The 25,235-nt window shown below is 47.6% G+C and overlaps 1 protein-coding gene across 1 annotated transcript in view; it reads right to left on the bottom strand.

The window, feature by feature from the left end:
• Nucleotides 1–25,235, bottom strand: part of PSMD10 (proteasome 26S subunit, non-ATPase 10) — a 103,075-nt gene that overhangs the window by 4,010 nt on the left and 73,830 nt on the right. The window contains exon 4 of the mRNA XM_069612631.1: nucleotides 2,293–2,459. Coding sequence (XP_069468732.1) covers nucleotides 2,293–2,459 — 167 coding nt within the window. The remainder of the gene's footprint in view (nucleotides 1–2,292; nucleotides 2,460–25,235) is intronic.

The raw sequence follows: 25,235 nt of genomic DNA, 5'->3' as shown, positions 1-25,235 counted from the left end.
CAAGACAACTGAATTGAGGGTTTCCCGTGGGAATGAGCCCACATGGCTGGGTGCTTTGCTGGTCCTCCCAAAATACAAAGTTGCATCTTAACCGATAAATAAAAAAACACCTCCCAATTCCCTAAATTGTCCAACTTGATCAAAGAGAAAATCTGGCAAGTTAACAGGACTGGGAATGCAGGGAGTTACAATTTCGAAAATAGGCGCATGTGTGTGAATATCCCAGTGTTCTGTGTTCCTTACATATAGCCAATACAAATTGAGATGTGGTTTCTTTAAGGTCCAGTCTATTTTGCAGTGAAAACTGAAATCTAAATCGAAAAGTATTTAGGCTGCCACTTTAAAGTGTGATTGCCTTTGTAAAGCAAAGTATTCTTTTCAAATATTGTTAATGGTTTAAACCAGTGCAGAAACACAATGGGTCACAGTGCCATGCTAAGTACTTTCGTCTGGGATGAGATCACCCATTTAATGCAGCTGTAAGGAGACATCGTTTTAGATTAGATGTGTGCGCAACAAAATGCATGCTGAAAGAATTAAATTCTATTCATGAAGAACCGTGTGAAGTGCTTTTCTCCTCATTCCGCCTTTTTTCAATGCACAGGCAGACTTAGGTGTAATGTGGCAGGGAAGAGTGTTTACAAAGGCCAGGGGTCTAAAGAAACTAAAAGCATTACAAACAGGCCCCTTGAAAACTGTGCATGCATTTGGATTCAAAGGAATACCTTCATATTTTTTTTTTATTGTTACTTGTTTAATTGATTTACAATTTTTACAAGTAATCTTCGTTTTGCTCGTCCTGGCGAAGAATAGTGACATATTTAAGGAAAGCCACTCACACTGACAAACAAAAAGAAGCAAAGTGAGGTTTAATGAGTCACATACACGTTTATAGAGCGCTGTGCCCACACATTCAGAAAACGTAGGCTATGGCCCTCATTACAACCCAGGCGTTAAGGGGTTAACGGCGCCGCAAAAGGTGGCGGCGCCGTTAAACCCTTAACACTTGATTACGAGGTCCCTTTGCGGGTGGCACTTTAACGCCTGCTTTTAGCAGGCGTTAAAAAACCAACCCGCAAAGGGACTTAGGAGCTAATTACGGCACCGTAATTTACGGTGCCGTAATTAGCGCCTTCCCCAGTCCCATTGAGCCCTATGGGGCAAAAATGGGAATGGGGAATGGCCATGGCGGCATGGGGAATTACCGCCCCGCCAACCTCAGAATGGGGCGGTAATTTCCCATTCCGCCATGGCGGAGTCGGTAAGTTACCGGCATGGACCATGGTGCTATTAGCACCATGGTCCAACACCTGGCTCGTAATGAGGGCCTATGTGTGGGTTCAGAACAGAACATATGGACTCCCGAGAACATTACCAGTGAATTGAAACATACATGAGCCAATGGAAACAAGTCACCTTTTGCATGTACATGGCTTAACACATTCCTATGCTAGCCGGTCATTGCCTATATGTCAAGTGGCCTCTACATAGTTAATATATTCTTGCACACTTTCACAGGGGAGTTGGTGCATGATATATGTACTTCGAATGTTAATTGATTAACTTTCTCTGGTACCATACTTGGCTTGATGCAGGAGAAAATCAAATGTTTCACAATACTTTCATTATATAAAATGTTCTAAAGAGAAATTGGTGATGTTCATGAAGTAGTAAATGCGAAGCAGAATTGTTAGAATGTTGTCTAGACTTTGCGATTGAAAGTGAATGCCTTTGTGGACTTGATAGCGAGATTGAAATAGGCAGGTAAAATGTTATTCGGATTGAACATTGTTTTGAATACATGTATATTGTAGTGATTGCCAGGGTAAAGCTGGAGACTGATTTGCTTTAAGTTGCTACCTTTTTTTTTTTTTTATTAACATAAATGTTGATTTTTGACTGACTGACTGTTGGCTCTTTGGCCCTGAAGCATGGGGGTGGGATTATATAGATGGGAGAATGAGATTGGCGCAACACATTAAAATATATAAAATTATTCAATACCTCACATCTAATATTTCTTCCCAACTATACAGATTGAAGTCCTTGCATCTCTTGATTGAATTTCAAGTTCTGCCCACTTGTCTTGGCAGCACTCCTCTCTACTGTCTGATATATCTTTATCGTGTTGTACATGTGCTTCCAGCTGTGAATAATACTAGTCTTGGGGAGCATTGGCCAGTATCGCTCCGAGAACCCACCATCCTCTTGTCATACTGCCTTGTTCATTCTAAGAACAGAACCAAACTAGGGATGTAAATGTTATAGATGCTCTCAGTACCAGTTACTTACAGAGGCGTATTTCCCTCATTGTCCTGTATATTCGTCGATGCACGGTGCTGGAGTAGGATTTGGATCATCTTAAGATTGCCCTTAGCGGCTGCTCGGTGTAGTGGCGTTGAATGCAAGCCATCTGTTGCATCGGGATTGGCTCCGCTCGAGAGAAGCATGACAGCAATCTGTGACAATGGTAAAAAGGAAAACAATTATTTGCACGACTTGCTGCATAGGAGTATTGCCAAAGGAAAGGCTTTACATTAGTCAAAAAAGTGTGCCATTGTTTGGTCAAAATAAATTACTACATGGTAATTTACAGCAACAGAAATCTATATTTGTTTTTCGGGTTAGGGGGAATTAGGGGTAGGGTGTGGAGGTGTGGAGGCATGAGGCCCCCACCATTTAAAAAATAAAAAAAAAAAAAAAAGTAATTCTGTTGAAGTAAATTACCATAGAGTAATTTACTTGTATAAAACATAGAACCAGATACTTTGTTCACCATAGGTTTGTCATCAAGAGCACCGCTCAAAAAGTAGGAAAAACACAGCTTTTGCCATGATCAAGCATGGCGATTCTTGGGCCAAGATGAGATATGGGATGAGCACCAGCATTTCTATACTAACACATTCCCCTTTTGAGAATTAAGGGCATCTAAACAAGAACTTAGTTTCGACTTTGGTGGCCTTGTGAGACAAATCGATTAGACTGGTTCTACAGGAAGCAGTGTTACCCTGTGCTATTTTCTTTTTTTAAATAACTTCATCACATTGCATCTCCCAAACCCTCCATACAGAAACATCCTATGTTCCCAACATCCCTCCCAGTTCACCCAAGTTTCCCCAGCCAACAACCCTAGGACACGTGACTTTATGAACAAGAAGAGATGTGGGACCACTTTGGTATAGATTCAAATTTTCCCAACTATTCAGTTTCATATCATTTTAACCACAATGTCAGAAGTTGGCATTGCAGGTTCACGGGGGCCTCTCTCGTCAGAGGGGTATAAATAACCAATAACTAAAAAAATATTAGTAGACCATCCAGTAATACAGTCCATCGAGTTCTGTTCGTTGTCGCCACTTCAGCATACATACGTTAGAGCCTTGTCAATTGTCCCCCATTTGATCCTAACTCTGCACATGAATTGGGGAATGGTTGCAGGTGTCCATCCACAAACAGATCGACCCAAGTTGCCAAGACTAATAATTCATACTAATTAAGGTATTTCCTGTCCACCTCTCCCCTGCAGTCAGCATGCATATGCAGAGGGTTATGGGAGGGCGGGGTGGGCGAGTAAGGGTTCACACAGCCCACCCATTGGCCAGCACGGTTCCACACCTTCCTATCCATTTTTATAAAATAAGGGTATCGATTGTCCCTAGAAGAAAGCCATAGAATTTCTAACATTGTATGGTCTGACTGAACTAGCTAGCAACTTACAAACTGTACCTGAGCGAGGGTCGCTAGAAAATAGGATTCCAATTTCGGGATCTGTAGTCTGCCACTCACTCCCCCAGGTGGTACGGTTTCTGCACTGCTATCAGTTCTACCCATCGGCGATCTTTCAGCCTTAACATCTCTAATCATACTCTCCAATTTACAGAAGGTGCCTGTTGGTACGTCATAAGGCACATTAGTAAAGTAGTACAAAAGTTTGGGAAGGACCATCATTTTGGTGAGCGCTATCCTACACATGAACGAAAGCGGACATCTATTCCAAGATACAGCCAGCCTTTTTATGCCTTCAATAGCTTCGGAGTATTGTCAGAGTGTGTATCGTGAAATTCCCTTCTTATTTTAATGCCATGGTATGTAAATGTAGCCAGTTCCTTGGTAACGACAGATTGGGCAATTCAGAGGTGGAGTGTTGTGCTAAGGATGCAAAAGGAAAAAAGAAGGATTTATGTGTATTAATATAAATCCCATACACGCGACCGAAATTATCAAGCACCTCTAGTAATAATGGTACATTCCTTCCAGGGTCTGAAATACAGGAGCATGTAATTTGCATATAGAAAGATCACATGTGTGACCCCCATGCATTGTTATCCCTGTATCTATCATAAGTCTTCAGAGTATGCATGCCAATGGTTCCAAGACTAGTGCAAATAGGATATGGGACAATGTGCAACCCTATCTAGTTCCTTTTCCCAATTTGCAGGTCCGTGAAACAATATTTCCTGTTTTCACTGTGGCTGTGACAGAGTTATACAGCAATTTAATCCAGCGCACCACAGAGGGGCCGAATCTAAACCTTGGCCAGGAACCCCCCCTCCCCCTCCATACCCCCGACAAAGGCTTTTTCAGCATCCAAAAAAACAGCGCACCGTTGGGTCATGCACAGAGCTTATGCTAGGACATGATGCAAATCTCTCAAGTTATGCAACGTGTTACTGCTGGGCATAAAGTCCGTCTGATACGGATTACTAAATTCGTCGCAACCCATTTCAACCGTGCAGCTATTAAAGTGCTTAGGATCTTCACATCCGTATTCATGATGGATAGCGATCGGTACAGTCCCATCTCACACGGATCCTTGCACGGTTTTGAAATTTGGACAATCAGCGCTTCCTGCATTGATGGGCGTAGGCATGCTGGAAAACCTTTAGCAGTCAGTTCCCCAGTATATCCCTAGGACTTTACAAATTCTGAAGGGAGACCATCTGGTCCCAGAGTCTTCCCATGTGGAAGACTCTGCATACCTTCCATTATCATTAAGGCAAAAAAAAAAAATATATATATATATATATATATATGGGATACATTACTCACCGTAATCGTATTTCTGATGCTTGTATCTGCTTAGATTCACATGCTGTGCATAGGCCGACATCTAGTGGAAGCTGAGGAGTATTACAGTTTGTTATTCGAAACTCGAAAATGGGTGTCGACACAGGGCGTGCCAGTAATACTATCCCTAGTGTGACGTCCACTGTACCTATGATCCCGAACCCCCTCGCTATTGATATTGGAAAGGGACAGACTGAGCACCTGTTTGCAGACGGGGGCGGACAGGATCAACATTACCCAAAGGGGTGGGGGTAGCTGAAAATGTACTATTGTCTTACACAAAAAGTGTGCAACACAGAAGGACAAAGATATTATAAGTAGTAATAAGTAAATATGGAAACCTGAAGCTGGGAAAAGAAAACGATACATTTAATAACCATGTAGAATGAAGAGGATGGTGCCATAAAAATGAAAAAGTATGCCTCCAGCGTAATCACTTCACAGAAACTCGGCAGCCTGGAACGACAGTGGACGGACGCAGTAGGACAAAGGAAGATTACAGCAAAAGAGTGAGTGTAGGTCAGTTTTTTTTTATATGGGTGTGGGGTTTTTGTTTGGTATATGGTGCAGAAGTAATATTTTCTTTCTGTTTTGACTCGGAAATGGCTAGTACTTTGGAGTGGCTGGATGAGTTTTTCCCGCATGGGGAAACGTCTGAAGACAGCAACAATAATGGTACACATTGCTCTGCATATGGAAAATAGTGACCAGTATTTTATAGGCATTTAACTTATGTATTTTTTTTTCAACAGACCAGGAAAAAAAAAAGAGGAAAGGGCAACAAATGAGACAGAAGACAGGATAAAAAGGATAAAGCAGAAAATGGACATATTGAACGAGAATTTTAAAAGTTTACGGGAGTTTGTGGAGGACTGTGTGAGAGGAAAAGTTTGTTACCATTGCCCCACCTGCACCTGCCCTGCTTCTCCATTCCCTAGTGACCCAGCCCCAAACCTTCATGAGGAAAATAGACGTTTTCACGAAATATCAATCCCTTCTTCCCCTCACAAATCTTCTCCTCATAACCAGCACGTGTTGAATCCTAATTCCCCCATATTTGTTTCAGTGTCCGCTTCCCACGGTATTTCTTTAGAATGATGTGTGTGTATGTGCGTTTCAAATCTTTTGGTACAGTAGTTGTAGAGAAAGAGTTTGTGTTTAAATTCTAAAAGACGTAAAATGTTCATGAACAGCGCGCCTATCCGCAAGGAATGGAATGTGGGTGCTGTAAAGGCAGTACACCTACCCTTACTAATGTCAAGTAAGATGGAATTTATGTTTGACTGCACCATCTGTTGAAATTGTGCGTACATAAACAGAAAGGGGTGTCCAAAGGACATTATACCTCGCCGAACCGCTTGGAAGCGAGATGGTACATGTTCATAGAACACACCAAATGTCCGGAATGGGTGTAAATGCGCAAAATGGGAGTGTTAGAAGGACAGTATAGCTGTCCGCATCGTGCGCAGCCAAAACAGGTGCGGTAGGCGGAAAGTTCGTAGGCAAACAAAATGGAGTTGTCCTAAGGACACTGGAACTGTCCGTACAGTGAACATAGCATGTGTGCACATGCGCAGTACAAACTTAAGTATAGCGAACATTGCGCCTGTCCGTAACTGTCCGTCTCACTTGTGTCGAACTTTGAATTACTTTAAGAACCTGAACACTGTCCGCAGGACACTGCGCGCATGCGCACGTTTAATTCTTTGCATTTGCTGTCCAGGGGACTTTCATTAATGGCGCAGATGTGTTGAGGACATCATCATGTGACCGCACCCACGCTGAGCGTGGGGACTCTTTTGCACGGTTGGTGTGCTTTCGCAACAGTTCAAAAGAACTTGTAGACACAAGGCAAAGTATTGTAGAGTGTAAAAATGTAATTTCACATATCCCAGACAATAGGTGACCTCAGGACTTGCTGTCTAAAGTTTTTGTACCGCTGTGTAGGGATGAAGACGGTCACGAGGCACACCCCTCGACCCCTACAAACGGTCACACTCCCGAGCGCATCTTCATTGTCCTTCTAGCTATAGCAGATTGAGGTGTACTGCCTTTACTGCTGTAGTGACCAAAAGGAAAGTAATCGCAATGGCTTCCATGGCTGCTGTTGGATCATTAGCCTCTGCACCACCCCCAAACCCGCCACCACCTTCCCAAGGGCCTGCAGAGAGATTAACAAGTTACTCTTACCTGGTAACATTCTTTCAATGGGATGGTCCGACGACGTATTCCATATCTTTGACAGTAATCACCACAGCTGTGCTGCTTCGGAAAGTTTTGCAGCATCTGCGTCCTACGTCGATGAGCCGTCCCCGAGGACCTCCTCCGACGGCCGACGTCACCCGATGTGATAAGTAGGACGCACGACGCCCGTAGCCTCAGTTGTAGTTTTTTCCCCCAGAACGTGTGCCACCTTCTGCCAGTCAGACACACAAGGCCTTGCGGAAACGTAAGCTGCAATCGCATAACTGCAGCGGGGGAAGTAGGGAGGGAGCGATATGGAATACGTCGTCGGACCATCCCATCGAAAGAAGGTTACCAGGTAAGAGAATAACTTGTTCTTCGAGGGGCATTGGGTCCTCCGACGTATTCCATATCTTTGACAGACTCCCAAAGCAAGGAGGTGGGAAAAGAATTTAGAACACAAATTTAGCATGTCCAATCAAATTGCGGAATAAAGGACTGCCTTGCCAAAGGCCAGATCCTGTCCTCGGATGGAATCGAGGGAGTAGTGACGTACAAAAGAAAGTACAGAAGCCCAGGTGGCTGCATCACAGATGGTACGAATAGGAACACCCTTCTGTAGGGCAGTAGATGCAGCCATACCCCTGGTAGAATGGGCCCGCAAGCCAGCCGGTGGGTCCTTACCCACCAAGCGGTAACACTCGGAGATAGCCAAAATAATCCAACGAGACAAAGTCCGTTTTGTCACAGCTTGTCCCAAACGCTTTCCAGCATAACCAATGAAGAGTCGATTGTCCACTCTGACCCGGGACATGCATGAAATATAAAAGCTCAACGCTCTCCTAGGATCAAGCCTATGGAGCCTCTCCTCTTCCTTACCAGGATGCGGAGGAGGATAGAATGCCAGAAGAACAACCTTCTCGCCCAAATGAAATTCCGAAACCACCTTCGGAAGAAAGGAAGGACAAACTCGAAGGACAACCCTTTCCTTATGAAACACAGTGAAGGTTGGCTTAACTGAAAGTGCCTGTAACTCACTCACTCTGCGAGCGGAAGTAACCGCAACCAAAAACACAGTTTTAAAAGTTAACAGTCTCAAAGGGCAAGAATGCAAAGGCTCAAACGGAGCACCCATAAGAAACTTAAGAACAAGTTTCAAATCCCAACCGGGCACCAGAAAAGGTGATGGAGGGAACACATTAGTGAGCCCTTTCAAAAACTGAGAAATTAAAGGAATCTTAAAATAGGAACATTCTTCAGACGAGCGCTTAAATATGGACAGCGCCGCCAGGTAACCTTTAATGGTACCCACTTGCAAGCCCCTGTGGGCCAAAGAAAGCAAAAAAGACAGAACCATGGGAATGTCACATTCAAAAGGATCCACATTCTTAACTCTGCACCAGTCGCAGAATTTACGGCCAACGGCAACGGTACAGAGATTTTGTTGCCGGCAGTCTGGCCGAGAGCAACACCTCCAACACGTCTTCAGGCAGGTCCCAATCCTTATACCTCAACCTTTCAGAAGCCAAGCATGAAGGTTGAGGGATCTGACCTCTGGATGGAGAACCTGACCCTGCCCTCCCGTGAGAGCGGATCGTCTCGGTAGGGAAGACGACGTGGAGGGCAGATGGACAAGTCGAGAAGGTCCAGGTACCACGTCCTCCGGGCCCACACCGGAGCAATGAGAATCATCCGGGAACCAAACCTCCGTAACCTCCGCAGTACTTGCGGGATGACGGGGACTGGAGGAAACGCGTACAGCAGAGGGAATGACCACTCCACCACAAACGCGTCTCCTAAGACTCCTTTTGGAGGAAATTCCCGCGAGCAGAACCTTTCCCACTTCCGGTTGACACTGGAGGCGAACAGATCCACTTGAGGGGTCCCCCAAAGGACGAAGATCTCCAGGAGAATCTCCTGAGCCAGCTCCCACTCAGAGATCGTGCTCTGCTTGCTCAGAGCGTCCGCCGTCTCGTTGTCTCCGGCCAGATGAACAGCCGAGATCGAAACTCGAGCTGCATCGCCTCCCTACACAGAGGAAGTGACCCTACCCCCCACCCCCCTTTTTGTTGAGGTAGTGCATGGCCACCGTGTTGTCCGTCAGGATCAGGACACTTTCCTCGCACAGTCGGCAGAAAAGCCTTCAGGGCTAGCCTGACGGCCCTCAGCTCCAACAGATTGATGTGGAGTCTGGACTCCGACGGAGACCAACACGGCTGATTGTCAACTCGTTGGCATGAGCTCCCCATCCCGTGAGGGATGCGTCCGTCACGATCGTCACCTCCGGCCAGGGAAGCCAAAACAGAGCCCCCTTCATCAGATTACCTTTGACGGCCCACCACAGAAGGTCCTGGGCAACCAAGGGCGGCACCTGAACAGGGTTCGACATCCTGCCGGAAGATTGCGACCACTGTGTCTTGAGTTCCCACTGAAAAGATCTCATCCGCAGACGAGCCTCTGGCACCAGAAGAATGAAGGATGCCATGAAGCCGAGCAACCTCAAGAACTTGAACACCGGGAGCGTCTGGGCAAGTTGAAACTTGTGCACCATCTGCTGAATGTGAGGAGCCCTCACCTGGGGAGGAAAACACAGCCCCAGGGATGTGTCTAGCACTGCTCCGATGTACTGGAGCAGCTGTGTTGGCATCAAATGGGACTTCTTTAAATTGAGGGAGAAGCCCAGCTTGTGAAGGGAGTGGCAGGTGACGGACAGATGATCCAGGACTTGGTCGGGAGAGCTCCCCCTGATCAACCAATCGTCCAGGTAGGGGTAGACATGAATCCCCCCTTTCCTGAGATGCGCTGCCACCACCACCATGAGCTTGGTGAAAACCCTCGGGGCGGAGGTCAATCCGAACGGCAGGACCCGAAACTGAAAGTGCGAGTCACCAACCACGAACCTCAGGTACTTCTTGTGCTTGGGATGGATCGGCACATGGAAGTAAGCGTCCTTGAGGTCGAGAGACACCAACCAGTCCTGAAGTTGAAGGGCCTGGAGGACTTGAGAGAGAGTGACCATCTTGAACTTGTCCTTCCGTAGGAGTTTGTTCAAACCGCACAAGTCCATGATGGGTCTCAATCCCCAGTCTTTCTTCTAAATCAAAAAATAAGGGGAATACCATCCCTTGTTCCTCTCCGCTACAGGCACCAGTTCTATGGCGCCTTTCTCCAGCAGGGCTTGAATTTCCTGCGCAAGGAGCGGATCCGGACTCTTCAAAGAGAGGTTCCCAGGTGGATTGTCGTGAGGCCTTGCCGAAAGGGAAGACAGTAGCCCTGGGTTATGATCTCCAGAACCCACACATCTGAAGTAATGGCACGCCACTCTACAAGATGCTCCGCCAGCCTTCCCCCAACCAGCGAACCATGGGACATGGCCTCATGACTGAGCGGTAGCGGCTGCGGCGTTGCCTGAGGGCAAAGAGGCAACTGCCCGAGCGGCTTTGGCACCTCGAGTACCCTCTTTTCCACCTCTGGTACTCCTACGGTGGCCTCTTTGACTGACAGCTCCTCTCGCTTTACTGAAGGATGAGTAATAACGAAAGGAACCTCCCCTCCATTGTTGTCCCCTAGGACGAAAAGGCAGAGGTTGTCGAACTGCAGCACCAAACGACTTTGCTGCAGCTTTGGAGGTCTGCAACCTCTCAATGCTCTCGTCAGCCTTGCTGCCAAAAAGATGTTCACCGTCAAAGGGCATGTTGAGGAGCCGGGACTGTACATCAGGAGCGAACCCTGACTTCCGCAACCACGCAAACCTGCGTATTACGGTGCTCGCCGCCATGGACCGGCTGACACAATCTGCCATGTCCAAACCCGACTGAACGGCCTCACACATGGCATCCTTGCCATCCTGGACCATAGCAAGGAAACCATCCTGCTCGTCCCCTTCGGGAACATGTTCAGCCGCTAATGCAACACAGTTCCACAGAGTGTGTGTGAAACGAGACAAGGCACATACAGAGTTGGCCGCCTGAAGTGCCATACCCCCTGAATAAAACACTTTCTTCGCCCAGCCATCAAAACTTTTGTCGTCCCTATCCGGAGGGATGGTAGGATACGACGCCTGCTTTGCCGGGGCCGTAGCCGCCTGCACCACCAAACTCTCCGGAGTTGGGTGCCTGGACAAGTAGCAGGGGTCGCTACTGGCTGGACGGTATTTTCACAACAAAGACTTGCCCACTGCCGGGAGACTCTCCGGAGCAGTCCAAGCCGCCGCCACCCTTCTCGGCAGAGCCATATGAAACGGCAGTACCGGGTCAGTGGGGGAACCAAGATAGAGGATGTCCTTAAGACCATCCTGAACAAACTCCCCTGGGGGAGCTGACCATCCCAAGTACTCGGTGACCCGAGACATAAGGCACCGGTACGAAGAATCGGCATGAGTGCCAGGCTGAGGCCTACAAAACTCCACCTCCGGAGAGGTGTCCAGTACACTGGCATCATGCAGTGACTGCCTCAGGTCTTCAAATTGGCCATGGCCCGAGAGAAGCTCATCTGGCACCGTATCCGGAACCAAGCCCTCATCAGAGCCCTCATCAACCTCTGAAATGTGCTCCAGACGGTGAGGGGAAGGCACTTGGGGACCAAAGCTATGCCTGACCTTAGCCAGAGCCTTTCTAGGGGCTTCCCCCGTGCCACGGGGACCCTCCGAAACCACCGCCTCGAAAGGCGTCGAACGAATCGGCGTCAGCCGCAGCATCGACGGCGTCGACAAAGGCCTCGATGCAAGAGCTCCGAGCGTGTCCTTCAACGACCTAGGCACCGACAGCGTCGACAACCCCTTCTGAGACGGAGCCTCGAGAGAGGCCGTCGATGACCTCGGCGCCACCGGCGTCGACATCTTCCTCAAAGACTGCACAGGATCACGCGGTCCCGAGGGCATCGAGGACTGGGACCTGGAACGGGCATGGCGAGAACGGTTACCCTTGTCGGAGCGGGACCTCTCCCGCAAACCGTGCCAACCACCCGAGCCCGAAGGCGTGCGAGCGGTGTCTCTCGACCGATCACGACCGACCCTTTCTCGGAGGCGCGGACGGACCGGTGCCCTGCAATTCGGGAATCGCTAACATCTTCTTCCCGAAGGAAGCCCATTCCGCCGGTGTCGCTTGCATAGTGGGATAAGCGACCCGCCGACGGGCGGAGTCCTCGGAAGAGGACGGGGAAGGCGACCGATGCCGGCGCTTCCGGGACTGCCTCGAAGAGGCAGAGGAGTGACGAGACAGACTCCTGGAAGGAGACCCACAGGACCTCCGACGATGACGCGGAGAGTCGCCTCTCGATTCATCCGTCGAAAGCCCCGCAGACCTCGACTTCTGGGGCTTAGACACCCTACCTACCGACAACTTCTTGCGCTCCCGCAAGGCCTTGGCTATGAGCGACTGGCAGTCGACAGTCGTCCGTGTCTTGGGCTTCCCCGAGGCACCATAGGCAGGCGTCGTGCGAGTCAGTTACCGACATCTTGGACCCACAGACCCCGCATTTTTTGAAGCCAGGACCCGGGGTTGAAGATGAGGTAGACATCGTCACGAACAGGCTTTTTCACAAAACCGAACAGGTTCAAAGAACCGAGAAGATTACAACAAACTCCAAAGAGTCGAGGCGTACCGAGATTCACAAAGCGAACACGTTCGCGGAAAAAACGGAACTGAGGCTACGGGCGTCGTGCGTCCTACTTATCACATCGGGTGACGTCGACCGTCGTAGGAGGTCCTCGGGGACGGCGCATCGACATAGGACGCAGAAACTTTTTACGAAACAGCACAGCTGTGGTGATTACTGTCAAAGATATGGAATACGTCGGAGGACCCAATGCCCTCGAAATATGGGTGAGGATGTAGAGAGCGAGGAAGAAGAGGAGAAAGAGAATGAAGTGGAGGAACTCCGTACTAGGAGCACTCGGCGGGAGTTATGGGTGTGGCGGTTGTTTTCAGTTTATGGTAACGTACCAAAAGCATGTGCAAACCTGGTGAAGCGTAACCAGTGCGAGGTGGTGCTGAGTGGTGGGAGATTTGGTGCATACAGTTTTGGTATGACAACCATGAAGCGACACCTCACTTCGTTCCACACTGTGGACATTCGCAAGGTGGTGCCATGTGAAGAGCGTAGTCGATTGAGTTCCTCCACAGCATCCTCTGTGTCTTATCCTCCCACCACAAGAGACTCCTGTGGGGAGCGCCTCCCTCCAGCTGCCTCACAAGCCATTTGCAATGCTGTTGACCCTTACCTTTGAAAGGTGACAGTTTGCACGTATTGTGACGCAGTACTCTGCAGAGGGGAGAGTTTTCAAAGTGCTTTTGAGGCTGCAGTCAGAGCACCAGAAGCTCTGCTCCTTACCTAAATAAAGCTCAGCCTAAATCTTTCGCTGTTCATTTGCCCTTTCTTATCCCCGTGGCTGGTGTCCCTTCCTTACCCTCCTTTGAACTCTTCTCCTAGTGTGCCGTGTGCTGTTAAGCAGTAAAAGTGAAAAACAACAAAAATTACAGAAAAGGCTCTTTTCAGAGCCGCCTATCTCAGTATAACAATAGAACTATGAAGTAACGGTCGTAGACGCCCGCAGAGTTCTGAAAAAGTTTGCGGACAGTTGTAGGGGGGGGAAAAAAGGGAGAGCGCAAGTGGAGCAAACACAATGAAGTGTACGCTGGGAGTAAGGGGCGGCTCTGAAAAGAGCCTTTCGGTGGTGTGTTGTGTGGGTCAAAAACTGTATTGGTGAAAATGGAATGTCAGATAGGTTAGTGGGATTGCAAAAGAGGTTGCAATGCATTTTGTACATTGCGAAGAAAAATCTGATTGCCAGCATATGTGAGGTGGACTCCCTCTCTGCGGAAAATGAAAGTGCTGCGAAACAAAATCATTGTGGAAAGAGGACATGCCAAAACCTCTTAAAAATGCACACACAGCCTTATTCACATTGCGTCTTGCTTTCTCCATTTGTGGACCAAACGCAGAAGAACGCAGCCATATTTGTCTTTGGGCAATACAGGAAAAAAGTATTTGACAATTTGGAAACATGTCCATGAGCTTCACGAGTCCTTCCTTCATTGCAAATTGCAAAGAAGTTCCAGATACATGGCCTAAACGGTTTCCTCCGCAATGAATGATCAGTGTATCTGGAGGACGCTCCGTCAGTAAGTAACACAGAGGTACCAAGTCCAGCCATCTCATGCCATGCACGCCATGCCAGTGCACTTCCACATGAGGAAAACCGAGATTTGTAGATACTGCAGCTTTCTGCATGCACCTTCAACCAATGCATCCATGAGTCTCCCAAAATCTAGATAATCTGTTTTCGAGCATGGAAAACGATGGCTGTGTGGTCTCCTGTGAGGGAGAAGACGGTCTTACTAAAGTACGTCGGTCAGAACACACCTACTGAACTTTATGGACCAATCCCTAGCTGCGCTCATTCTCATTTACATATGTCTCCACCCCTGAATCTAATGGAAGTCGCATATCATTGCAAAGCACCTACTTCACAAGCTACTGTGCAAATATTACGAATTTCTACATGCATGAGTATACAGAACAGGTATGTATATTTTAATCAGAGAACATGTGGAACCCATATGATTTAATTTAGATAAAATGATGCCGCTAAATCTCCATAGGGAATACATAACACTCCCCCTTTAAAGTGCAAGATGTTCGATTTGTCATTCAAAAATCGCACGACTGCTTACTGTCGTCCGCATAACCTGTACATACGTTGCAAGCATGCCTATTTAGGGCAGAACTCAATTTTGTATGTGAAAATGTTGGGAGTGGTGTACTCTGTACGGCCTACAGTAATGCTACTTGCAATGTGATCGTAATAATAGAAAGCGCTCCCAATTACGGTGGTGACATTTCCTTCTGAGGGTCTCCCGATTTTTCGCCATCGTGCTTTTAATTTACAAGTAGAAAATGTTTCCCCATCTAGTACTATGCCCCATCGCTTACAAAACTCTCTCCTATGCATAGTACACTTTGTAAACAACAAGGCATTTCCATACCCTTAAAAGTTTTAGCTATTTTGAAGGACTTTCAAGTACCATATTGCAAGTAGCATTAAAAGACTGCACAGAGTGAAGTGAAATGTACACGTCCACTGGGTTGAAATATCAAAGTTGAATGCTCTGACGAAAGAAGCACAATTAACGTGTGCAGTATCATCACTGCTGCAAACACACGAAGTAATTGAGTTTCTTTTTTTGAATCGCAGTGAAGACTACTCTCCTGAGAATCAACAGCATCTACAGTGCAGACGACATATCCGAAGAAACCTGCTCATCTTGCACAAAAAAAGTAAGTACAGTACAACCTTTATATTGTAACTACTCCTGAAAGAGGCTGCGTGTGTTTTGTTTTTTTTGGGCACCAAAGCAAGCATTGATTTGTAAACCATTCTACCTACAAATATCCATTTATTGAACAAAGAATAACAGGCAGAATGGCTGACAAATCCATGTGTGTTTGGTACTCAAATAACATACGTAATCCTTAGAAGGTTAGATTGTGAAAAGAAATTGCTGTAGCAAGTTTTTGCCATTTTGGTTATTAATAATGGTTCTCGTCACAAGTAGGCCTCTTTGCACTCTCATCTGAAGCACATTGTAGTAGTATACAAACAGTAAAGTAGCCTTACCAAATCATTGCAGGAGTTCAATGCACGTTCACACCATGACAAAGAGCTTCCCCATCAGACTCATGCACACATATATTGGACAACAGACCAAAGTATACATTTTTTTGACAACAGACACCAAAGAATGCCTACCAAAAAGCAACTCTGTAGAAAGGAACGCAGAAGTAGAGGAAATAAAAATAAAGGTGCCCAATAGAAGCATCTACCTGTTGTACAGTTTGTACAGAATGTTGGTACAAACCAGCTAATGCAGTTGGGTAACAAAATGAAGGCAGTCAACTACCGAAACTGTACATCCTCCATCAAAAAGTGTCATAAAACACAAAAATGTCAAAAAAAACGCCTACCAGTACAGCTAACAATGTCCCTAATAATCCTGACAGTGTAAGAAGAACCCATAGTAAAAAAAGTATTTTAGCAAAAATGTTTCATCACAGAGTCCTTCAGAATCTACTAAGAAGAGGACCAAAATCATCCTCACCCCTTAAAACCTACCCTAGAAAGTTAATACTACAAGCTCTCGTGGACAGTGCAATCCTTCTCAAAAGGAAGTTGTTCATATTAGCATTAAATAGGATGAACGCACTAACAAAACTAAGTACCAAACTACAAAAGAAACTCAGCAATAAAAGGAATGTGAACAAAAAATAAATTTCTTACATGTTTGTGGTGGTGAATGGAGTCACAACAACCACAGAGCCATACTTTAATGAAGAAGCATACAAGCAATATCAAACAAACAATTGCCATCCATAGCAGTGGACGAAGGCATGAGAAAATCAATACTACCATTATGGAACAAGAAACGCTGCTTACAAAACTATCCCCTGAAAACTCAGAATTACCTCTCGATTCAGCAGAGCCACACCGTCCAGAATACAAATGGCCGTGCACATCAATGTGTGCCATTCCAAACAAAGCTTTCAAATCTTTAACGTCAGTTCCTCAATCAATATGTAAAAGTTAAAGATAAAAGTAAAATGAAAGTGCTGCAAAATATGGATATTTGTCCAATGCGGAAAGACACAGGACTAAAAGGGCATTCATTAGCCTACATTTCTGGGCCTATTTACAAAAGTACCTTCCATGATATCAAAATACTTATCAACACATCACTCCAATGTAAGAAATTTTGTGTATAAAATATACTATGCAAAAAGTCCAGCTTCAGAATTAGGCAATTTAAATACCACTCTTCTGCATGGTACACCAAGAAGAAATTGACCGTATTCAGAAAAAGTATTTTGGAAGTGAGAGCCACTTACAAAATGCAACAGTTTTAGAACATAGTAGCAACAATTCTGCACATAGCAACCTTCACACATACACAAAAGAAATAGTACAATTTAAAAGGTCATCGGCTGAAGTACCAAACCATGCGTGTGTTGCCGCAGAACGTTTTACAAAAGGAACTCAAAAAATGTGGACATACAAAATATAAGACGATGAAGATTCTAAATGGTTTGAATTAGCTTTGTACCTTTTAGTTGAAAACAAATATGAACTAACTGAACGCCTAATATGTTGCAGTTACTGTACTGCAAAATTAAACAACCACACTCCTTCACATGCTATTACAAATGATTTGGAATTGTTTCCATTACCAAAAATCCTGCAATAGCTCAATTTGTATGAGAGAATAATAATTCAAACAGTTCACCCATTTCAAGCAACTATACGCCTCCATCCAAAAACAGCAAAATTACCTTCCTCTGAATTGGTGAATGGCATTTGTGGCAAAGTAGTTTATCTGCCATTAGATCTAACGGAAAATGTACACACTCTAGGAGTGGAACGTTCAATAGAGCATTCTTTAATAGTGTTGGTAAATGGAGTACCAACAAAAGACAAACAAATTTGGCAACAATTAGTGGACTTATACAAAGTTAGACAAGCATTGCAATATCTAAAAGACAATCATCAGAAAACTTGAGCCGTCCTACCAATCGTTCATTATTGATGGCAACACCATCCAAGTTTCAAAAGACACTAAAACCTTAGGCTTTTACCTTGACGCCACATTATCCTTAACTCGACAAACAAATGCTGTCAGATCAGCCTCTGCATATATCTGCAAACTTATTGCAGCCTGCAGGCCATTTCCGACTACCCCGAATAGTGTCACACTGGCCAGAACCCTCATTATGTCCAAAATTGACTATGGTAGCGCCCTCTACTAGGAACCAGCCAAGAGAACATGAACAAACTACCCAAAACAATGCTATCAGAGCTGCCTTAACCCTTTAAATGCCAGCGACGAGCCGGCTCGTCGGTAAAAACCGCTCCAGGTTGCCACCGACGAGCCGGCTCGTCGGTGGCCCTTAAGGGGTTGAGGGGGGAAATGTTGGCGGGTTTGGGCGGTGAATACCGCGATTTTAAAAAAAACCCATTGGCACTGGGGGGGAACCTCAATGGCACTTAAGAGGTTAAACATCCCCCGAAACCTCCATATCTCCGAAACTATAACCAATCTACATTGGCTACCCGTCAGAGAATTGCATTGAAATCTCTAGCCCTCACCCACAAATGCCTGGCCAACAAGGCCCCCCTGTACCTTTGCAGCCGGCTATCCCGCCACACACCTACCCGACCTCAAAGAACCGCCCAGACCCACTGTGTATCGATCCCGAGGTTCAAACTTCAAAAAGCTGGGGGCACAAGCTTCCCCGTCCTTGCCTCTAAGCTTTGGAATGCCCTCCCGATCACCATTAGATCCGAGGATTCTTAACGCATTCAAAACGAAATCCTGGCTCTTCAATCAGTGTTGAAACTTCGTTCATCACTGCCCTACTTGCACTGACCCATCTCGCCTGCTATACACTTTTCCCCCTATGCCTCCTGTAACATATCTGCTTTGTAAATTATGTATAGTGTTATACTTGTCTATTATGCAGTTACACTCACCTGTGCCTAAAATATGTATCTATATATGATCACTATGTAATTTTGTTTAAGTTGCGCCTGGTGCATGTACACTCACCTTGTGCCTAATGTATGTAGATATATAAATGCTCATTATGTAACCTTTGCTCAAGTTGCGCCCTGATGCCTCTGGGCCTGATGGTGCGTGTTACAAATAAAACAAATACAATAATGAGTACTACAAGGAAAGAAATATTGATGAAAGTTTAAGGGAAACAACTGAAATAATTCAAGAGCCATCAGAAACTGGACAATTCGAACTTCATCCAGCTACAGTATCCACTCTTTTGGACCATTACACAATTCATCCATTGCATTCCAATGAAAGCATAGATGATGCACTAGAAACTTACCAAATGCAACAAACCAAAGGGTCACCAATGAGTATATGGGAAATAAAGTATAGAAGCACATGCTTTTCCACTGCTATTTCCGACTGGCAAAGGTGGAAGATACGATGATAGACCCACTCAGATTGGGGCATCAGAATACCGCTCATTACGTATGTATTCGCAAGATCCCAGATTTAGACAAAATGTGGAATACATATTCGACCTAATCTATGAAAGTGAATTAGCAACACTATGTTATGGAGTTGCACTCATTCTTAAATCGGGACCCCACTTTCAAAATATGTCAGCTAAGCAGTTATTACAAAAAGTACAGGAAAAAGATGAGGTTTTACAATCAAGTATAACAAATTTGTTTGCAAACATGCGTGGTACAAGGGAATACGGGTTCAGACGGCAAGGAGACGTGCGTTGCATGATCAGAAACCTTGGCCCACCAACTTGGTTTGTTACGCTAAATTCTGCAGAATATGCATGGGAAGATTTACATGAGTTCCTACGCATAGCAAACGGCAACAAAAACAGATATATTAACACCTGGAGAACTTTGCTCTCTAGATCCAGTTAGTGTCTCAAGATATTTCCATCATCGTTTCATTGCCATGCTACACTTTATTTGCAATAAAACTGTTCCTCCCCTTGGAGAAGTGCAGCACTTCTTTTGGAGAAAAGAATATCAAGTGAGAGGAGCACCACATATTCACATGCTGTTATGGGTCAAAGGTGCACCGGAATTTGGGCACAACAGCGATAGCACTGTTTTGCAGTTTATCCAAAAATATGTCACATGTGAAATCCCTTCACAACAGACACAGTGAGCTGCATGGGCAGATTTTACAATTTCAAAGACACAAATGTGGCAAATATTGTCACTGCAAATACAAAAACAAAAAGGTAAATACTACACCATACGCCGCTTTGGTTTCCCTAGACCAGTTACAGAAACAGGTGAAGTAAACAACTTCATGTCTTCAGTTCGACATAGTGTTAAAGGTAAATCACCTAAAAAACAGGCATTACATAAAAAGAAGGGAAGAATCAAAATATATCAATGATTACAACGCAATCATTGCCCTCTTATGGAATGCAAACATAGATGTGCAGTACATTGCAGACAATTCAACTGCTGTTGCACGATATGTTACAGCCTACTTAACAAAAGCAGAACAAAACATAGCTTCAAGACCTCTGGGATGACCTAGCATCAGACAAAATATTATCACAGTGGGGCGTGGCCTGGAGCACCAAGGATGTGGTCGCTCCTCTGATGGCCTCCGTGGGAAGCCTGCTGCCGTACCTAATAAACCCTTTATTTTAGCAAGTTTCGTGACATAAAAATGCCTGCCACAGCTTGCGGAGCGCTTCAGCCCCGGACAGACAGAAAATGATCCTCCAACTCCTGATCAAACCCGGAGCGGGACCGAGAAAAGATACGAGGCTGCCGCCGAAATGAAATCAAGATGGCGGACGGACCCAGGATACGCCACCACAGCGCTGGGTGAGACCGTAAAGCAGGGACCCTCAGCCACGGACATCAGAAACCAGGGGACCCCGACCTCCCCCTGCCTGCCCTGAAGCCCATCGGAATCGCCGAAGTGCGCGCCATGGCTGCTGCCCGGCCGCTCCATTGAGGCGGGAGGAGCGCCGGCTGAGTCAACCCGTGGGGTCCCGGGAGGAAGCGGTGAAGTCTGCCATCCCGAGCGGGCGAGCGGAGCCTGGAGGCCCGGCCTCGCGGGTGGCGCTGGGGTGGGGTGGGGGCTGCTGCCGGCTGGCCCTCAGAGGGGCACTCTAGATCTCGGCCCCCGCCATCGGCCCCTGGTGGCCGATCCCCTCTCCGGGGCCGCTGCTGGGCGGCCGGGTGCTCTTGGCCAGGCACACCGGCGTCTTCGTAGTGAAGCGTGGACTTTATCTGCTCTCACCCCCGCCTGCCCGCTCTGGCTGCACCCCATCTGCGGTCGAAATCCAGCTGGCCCTCCATCTCTGGCCTCCATCAGCAGCAGGCACCATACGAGCTACCCGGGTACCAGCCTGGCATCAACATGGGGAGGAGGCGCCCCGACGGATCGACGTGGACCTTCATCACGAGAGCGAGGCCGCCGCGGGGGCACTCTGGTCCCCGAGTCCTGAGAGCAGCTGGAGGGGAGTGGGGGTTTTAGAATCTGCCATCTTGCCCTGATCCCCTTGGTGGATCCCCTCCCCCGCCTCCCGCCTCCCTACAAGTGGTGGGGAAAGCCCAGCCAGGCTGCCCAAACCCAGTAATCCTCCGGCTCTGGAGCCTGGGCCGCCTGGCGCCTTTCTCCAGCGAACAGCGAGAGTCCCCCACCTCCTCGTCAAGGGGCCTCCTTACATCTTCCTTGGCGCTGGCAGGGGCCCCTGGCTACCCCTTCTCAGCGGCAGATTGGGATCGACGACAACCCCTCCACCCGGCGTTCCCCAAATTTTTTCCTGGGGTGCCCCGGCCCACACCTCGAGACCCGTTTACCTTAACCTACGGCCCGAAAAACAATGAACCCCTTTAATAAGGGTCTCCAGCCCTACAGCTACGCCTGACCGCCCACTCTACCTGATAGTCCCGAGAAACTGCATTACTGCTGCTCTGACCTTTCAGAGGGCATACGACCCTCTCCCGAAAACACGATGGCTAAGCAATTGAAATCTGGCAAGAACCCCGATATAGCTACAAGGCTAATGTCCTAAAAAGCAAGACTCTCAGGCTCCCCCTCCCCCGTCAGGAACCTCTGGAGGACAAGGGAGTCCTGGCAACTAAGAATGACATTCGGGCATTTATGGCGGACATCAACTCCGAATTTAGTTCTCTACTAAGCTGGAAAACACCGACCGAAGAGTAGAGGAGGTCGAAGAGAGACTGGGGGAGATCGAGGACCGGACCCAAGACCAAGCGTCCACCCTGGTGGAGGTCCAACGCGCAATCAGACTTCTCCAAGATAAAGCAGAGATTCTTGAATTTAAGCAAGAAGATTTGGAGAATAGGGCCCCGACGCAATAACCTACGCATTCGAGGGGTTCCGGCATCGGTCCGAGATAAGAAATTGGCAGAATATGTGGGTGACTTCTTTCAAGCTCTTCTCCCGGACCTAGAAAAATCACAGATTCTCCTGGATCGCACACAGGATGCGCCCCAGACGAGGTGTGGAGTCAGACGCCCCGCCAGATGTGCACTTTTTCACCACGAAAGAAGCAATCTCCGCAATTATTCGCACTCGGGATGAAATACCCTTTCAGGGCACGCCTCTTCAAATCTATCAAGATCTATCGGCCCTCAACCTCCAGAAGAGACGAGCTCCGACCCTTGGCGGTCTTCCTACAGGACCAGCAAATCCGATATAGATGGCTTTTCCCCACAGCTCTACAGTTCGTATACAAGGGCACCCAGAGGAGAATCGCCCACCTGGAGGATGCCGAGAAAACCATGAATCCAACCTCACAAGAGTCCCAATCCCCCCTGGCTACCGAACACAGCACCGACACAGACTTCCCAACAGACCGCCCCCCAGACCCCCGATGCCTCCCAAAACGCAACAGAACTCTTGGTCAAAAGTCCCGCGATTCAGAAGGAAGAGATAGCTGAATGCGGGAAGGCGGCCGACCTCCTGAACAATCGAAACCTCAAGCAACCGCGGCCGGGCCCCTGGCCCCAAAAACTACGGGCCTATCTCCTACTCGGCCCAAACAAACTCCCTCCCTTTGAACACTCCCAATCCGGTCGGTGGCCCACCTGTAGGCGGACTCACCACTCTCGACCTCTAAAACGAAACGCTAAAAACTATTGCAGCGGGCCCTACCCCACGGCCCATGCCCAATTCCGAGGTACTATTCACCTACGTCCTTGGAATACTCAACCCACAAATTTAGCCATGTTGACTACTCAGTTACTGGGCCATGTTGGCCGCAGGAGGCGCCATCCCAACAAAACTGGTGGTCCTCTTAGTTAAACCTCCGTCCTCCCGTTGGAGGCCGGAACGAAAATTTCAATGGCAAGTAAAGATGCAGGTGCAAAATCAACGAGATGCCAGCTGACTCATCTTCACCTCACACCCCCCCTCCGAACGTAGCGACACCACCACCTCATGTTCCCGATCACTCCACTCTGAGGTTCATCTCTCTGAATGATAACGGTTTGAACTCCCCGGCCAAGCGCAAATCCATTTTGCAAAAGCTTCAAAACGAAAACGCTGCGGTAGCCATGATACAGGAAACACATCTATTGCCAGCTTATTTTGGGCGCATTCGCTCCCAGTTTTTTCCGAAGCAGTTTTGTACATCGGGGAACACGAAAAAAGGAGGTACAGCAATTTTATTCAAGAAGGGGCTGGACCCCCAGGTATTGGATACTAAACTCTGTCCAGATGGCCGATTTGCGGCGTTGCTGGGTCAACTACATACCTTCGTGTGAGTATACGCCCCGAATATGGGTCAAGCTGCTTTCTACGAAGCTCTGGGCACATCCCACTCCCCCTTTATGGAAGGCCGAATCATCATTGGCGGTGACTTCAATGGTGTCACGGATCCCACGAAAGATAAATCCCATCCGCCCTCGTTCGGAGACTTCACCACGGCATTAGCTCTTTTGCAGCTGTTCAGAACCATGGAGGTGGTTGATTCATGGAGGGTACTCCACCCCTCGGGAAACAACTTCTCTTTCTACTCGTATGTTCACAGAACCCATTCCAGAATAGACCTTCTCCTGTTCTCTCCTGAAATTCTCTCATTTACCAATGACATGACCATAGGCCCCCGAATCCTATCTGACCACGGCCCGGTGACATTGGAGCTCCAAGTACATGAGGCTCCTCACCCAGGGCAACGCAGATGGACACTTTATGATCCAATGCTCAACGAGATGCCGCTCAGGGACACAATTGCAACTACAATTAGGAATTTCTTCAAAGAAAATCCTACAGCGGACACCTCCCCCGCTATCACCTGGGACGCCATGAAAGCGGTCATACGCGGAGAACTGATAGCCCAAGGCTCAGCCTTTCAGAGGACCAGGAGACAAACCCGTCTGGCCCTCGAGGAAGACCTCCGGGAAGCGGAGAAGATCCAAAATGAAAAGGGATGGTCCCCTAGAACACAACGTGCTATCCGTACGGCGCAGAAGATGATCGAAGCCCATTACGCCGAGCACACGGCACATCAACTGGCAAAAGCCAGACAATTCTATTATGCTAAAAACAACAAAGCAAACAAGCTTCTGGTTGCCAAGCTTGCTAAAGCGAAACAGACCAACACGATCATTGGACTGCGGGACCCACAAGGCAGAACACAGTATGCTGAGCAGGACAAAACGCCTAGCAGCAGGCAGATCACCTAACGCAAGTAATGTCCGCTCCACCACGTGACCCTGACGAACAGAAGGAATACCTGAAATCAGCGGCACTTCCCCAACTGCCAAGCTCCGCCCAAGACATCTTAGATGCCACAATCTCCAGCGAAGAGGTAGACGAGGCTATCAACTCCCTCAAGTCCTGCGCTCCGGGCCCAGATGGCTACTCAACCAGGTTATACAGAATCTTCAGGCCCAACTGCTCACCCCGCTGGTGCAATTATTCAATTCCTTCAGAGACACAGGCGTCATAACCCCCTCCATGCAGGAGTCAATCACAGTCCTCTTACCTAAACCAGGAGGTGACCCAAGAGACCCGGCCTCATACAGGCCTATAGCCCTACTTAATATCGATGCCAATATCTATTCCAAAATCCTAGCAACACGCCTATCTCATGTTCTACCAGGCATAATCCAACCTGACCAGAGCGGCTTCCTGAAGAACCGAGCCACAGCCGACATCCGCAGGGCCTTGGACCTGGTGGACCTGGCTGCCTGAGACTCACAGGGAATGGTGCTTATGGCTCTAGACGCGACCAAAGCTTTTGACAAGGTGGATTGGACCTTTATGGAACTCACCTTCGAGGCGTTTGGATTTGGACCGGAATTCCGGACCATGGTCTTGGCGAACTATAAGGCGCCCGAGAGTCTGCTTAGAATTAACGGCAACCTCTCCGCCCCCATTACGCTGACCTGCGGAACCAGACAGGGATGCCCACTGTCCCCACTTCTATTTGCCTTGGTCATG

This window comes from Ambystoma mexicanum, chromosome 5p (genome assembly GCF_040938575.1).
Source record: "Ambystoma mexicanum isolate Mex_15411 chromosome 5p, UKY_AmexF1_1, whole genome shotgun sequence".
In the NCBI taxonomy this organism is placed as follows: domain Eukaryota; kingdom Metazoa; phylum Chordata; class Amphibia; order Caudata; family Ambystomatidae; genus Ambystoma; species Ambystoma mexicanum.
Note: the sequence above shows the minus strand (reverse complement) of the source record. Positions and strands in the feature narration are given on the sequence as shown.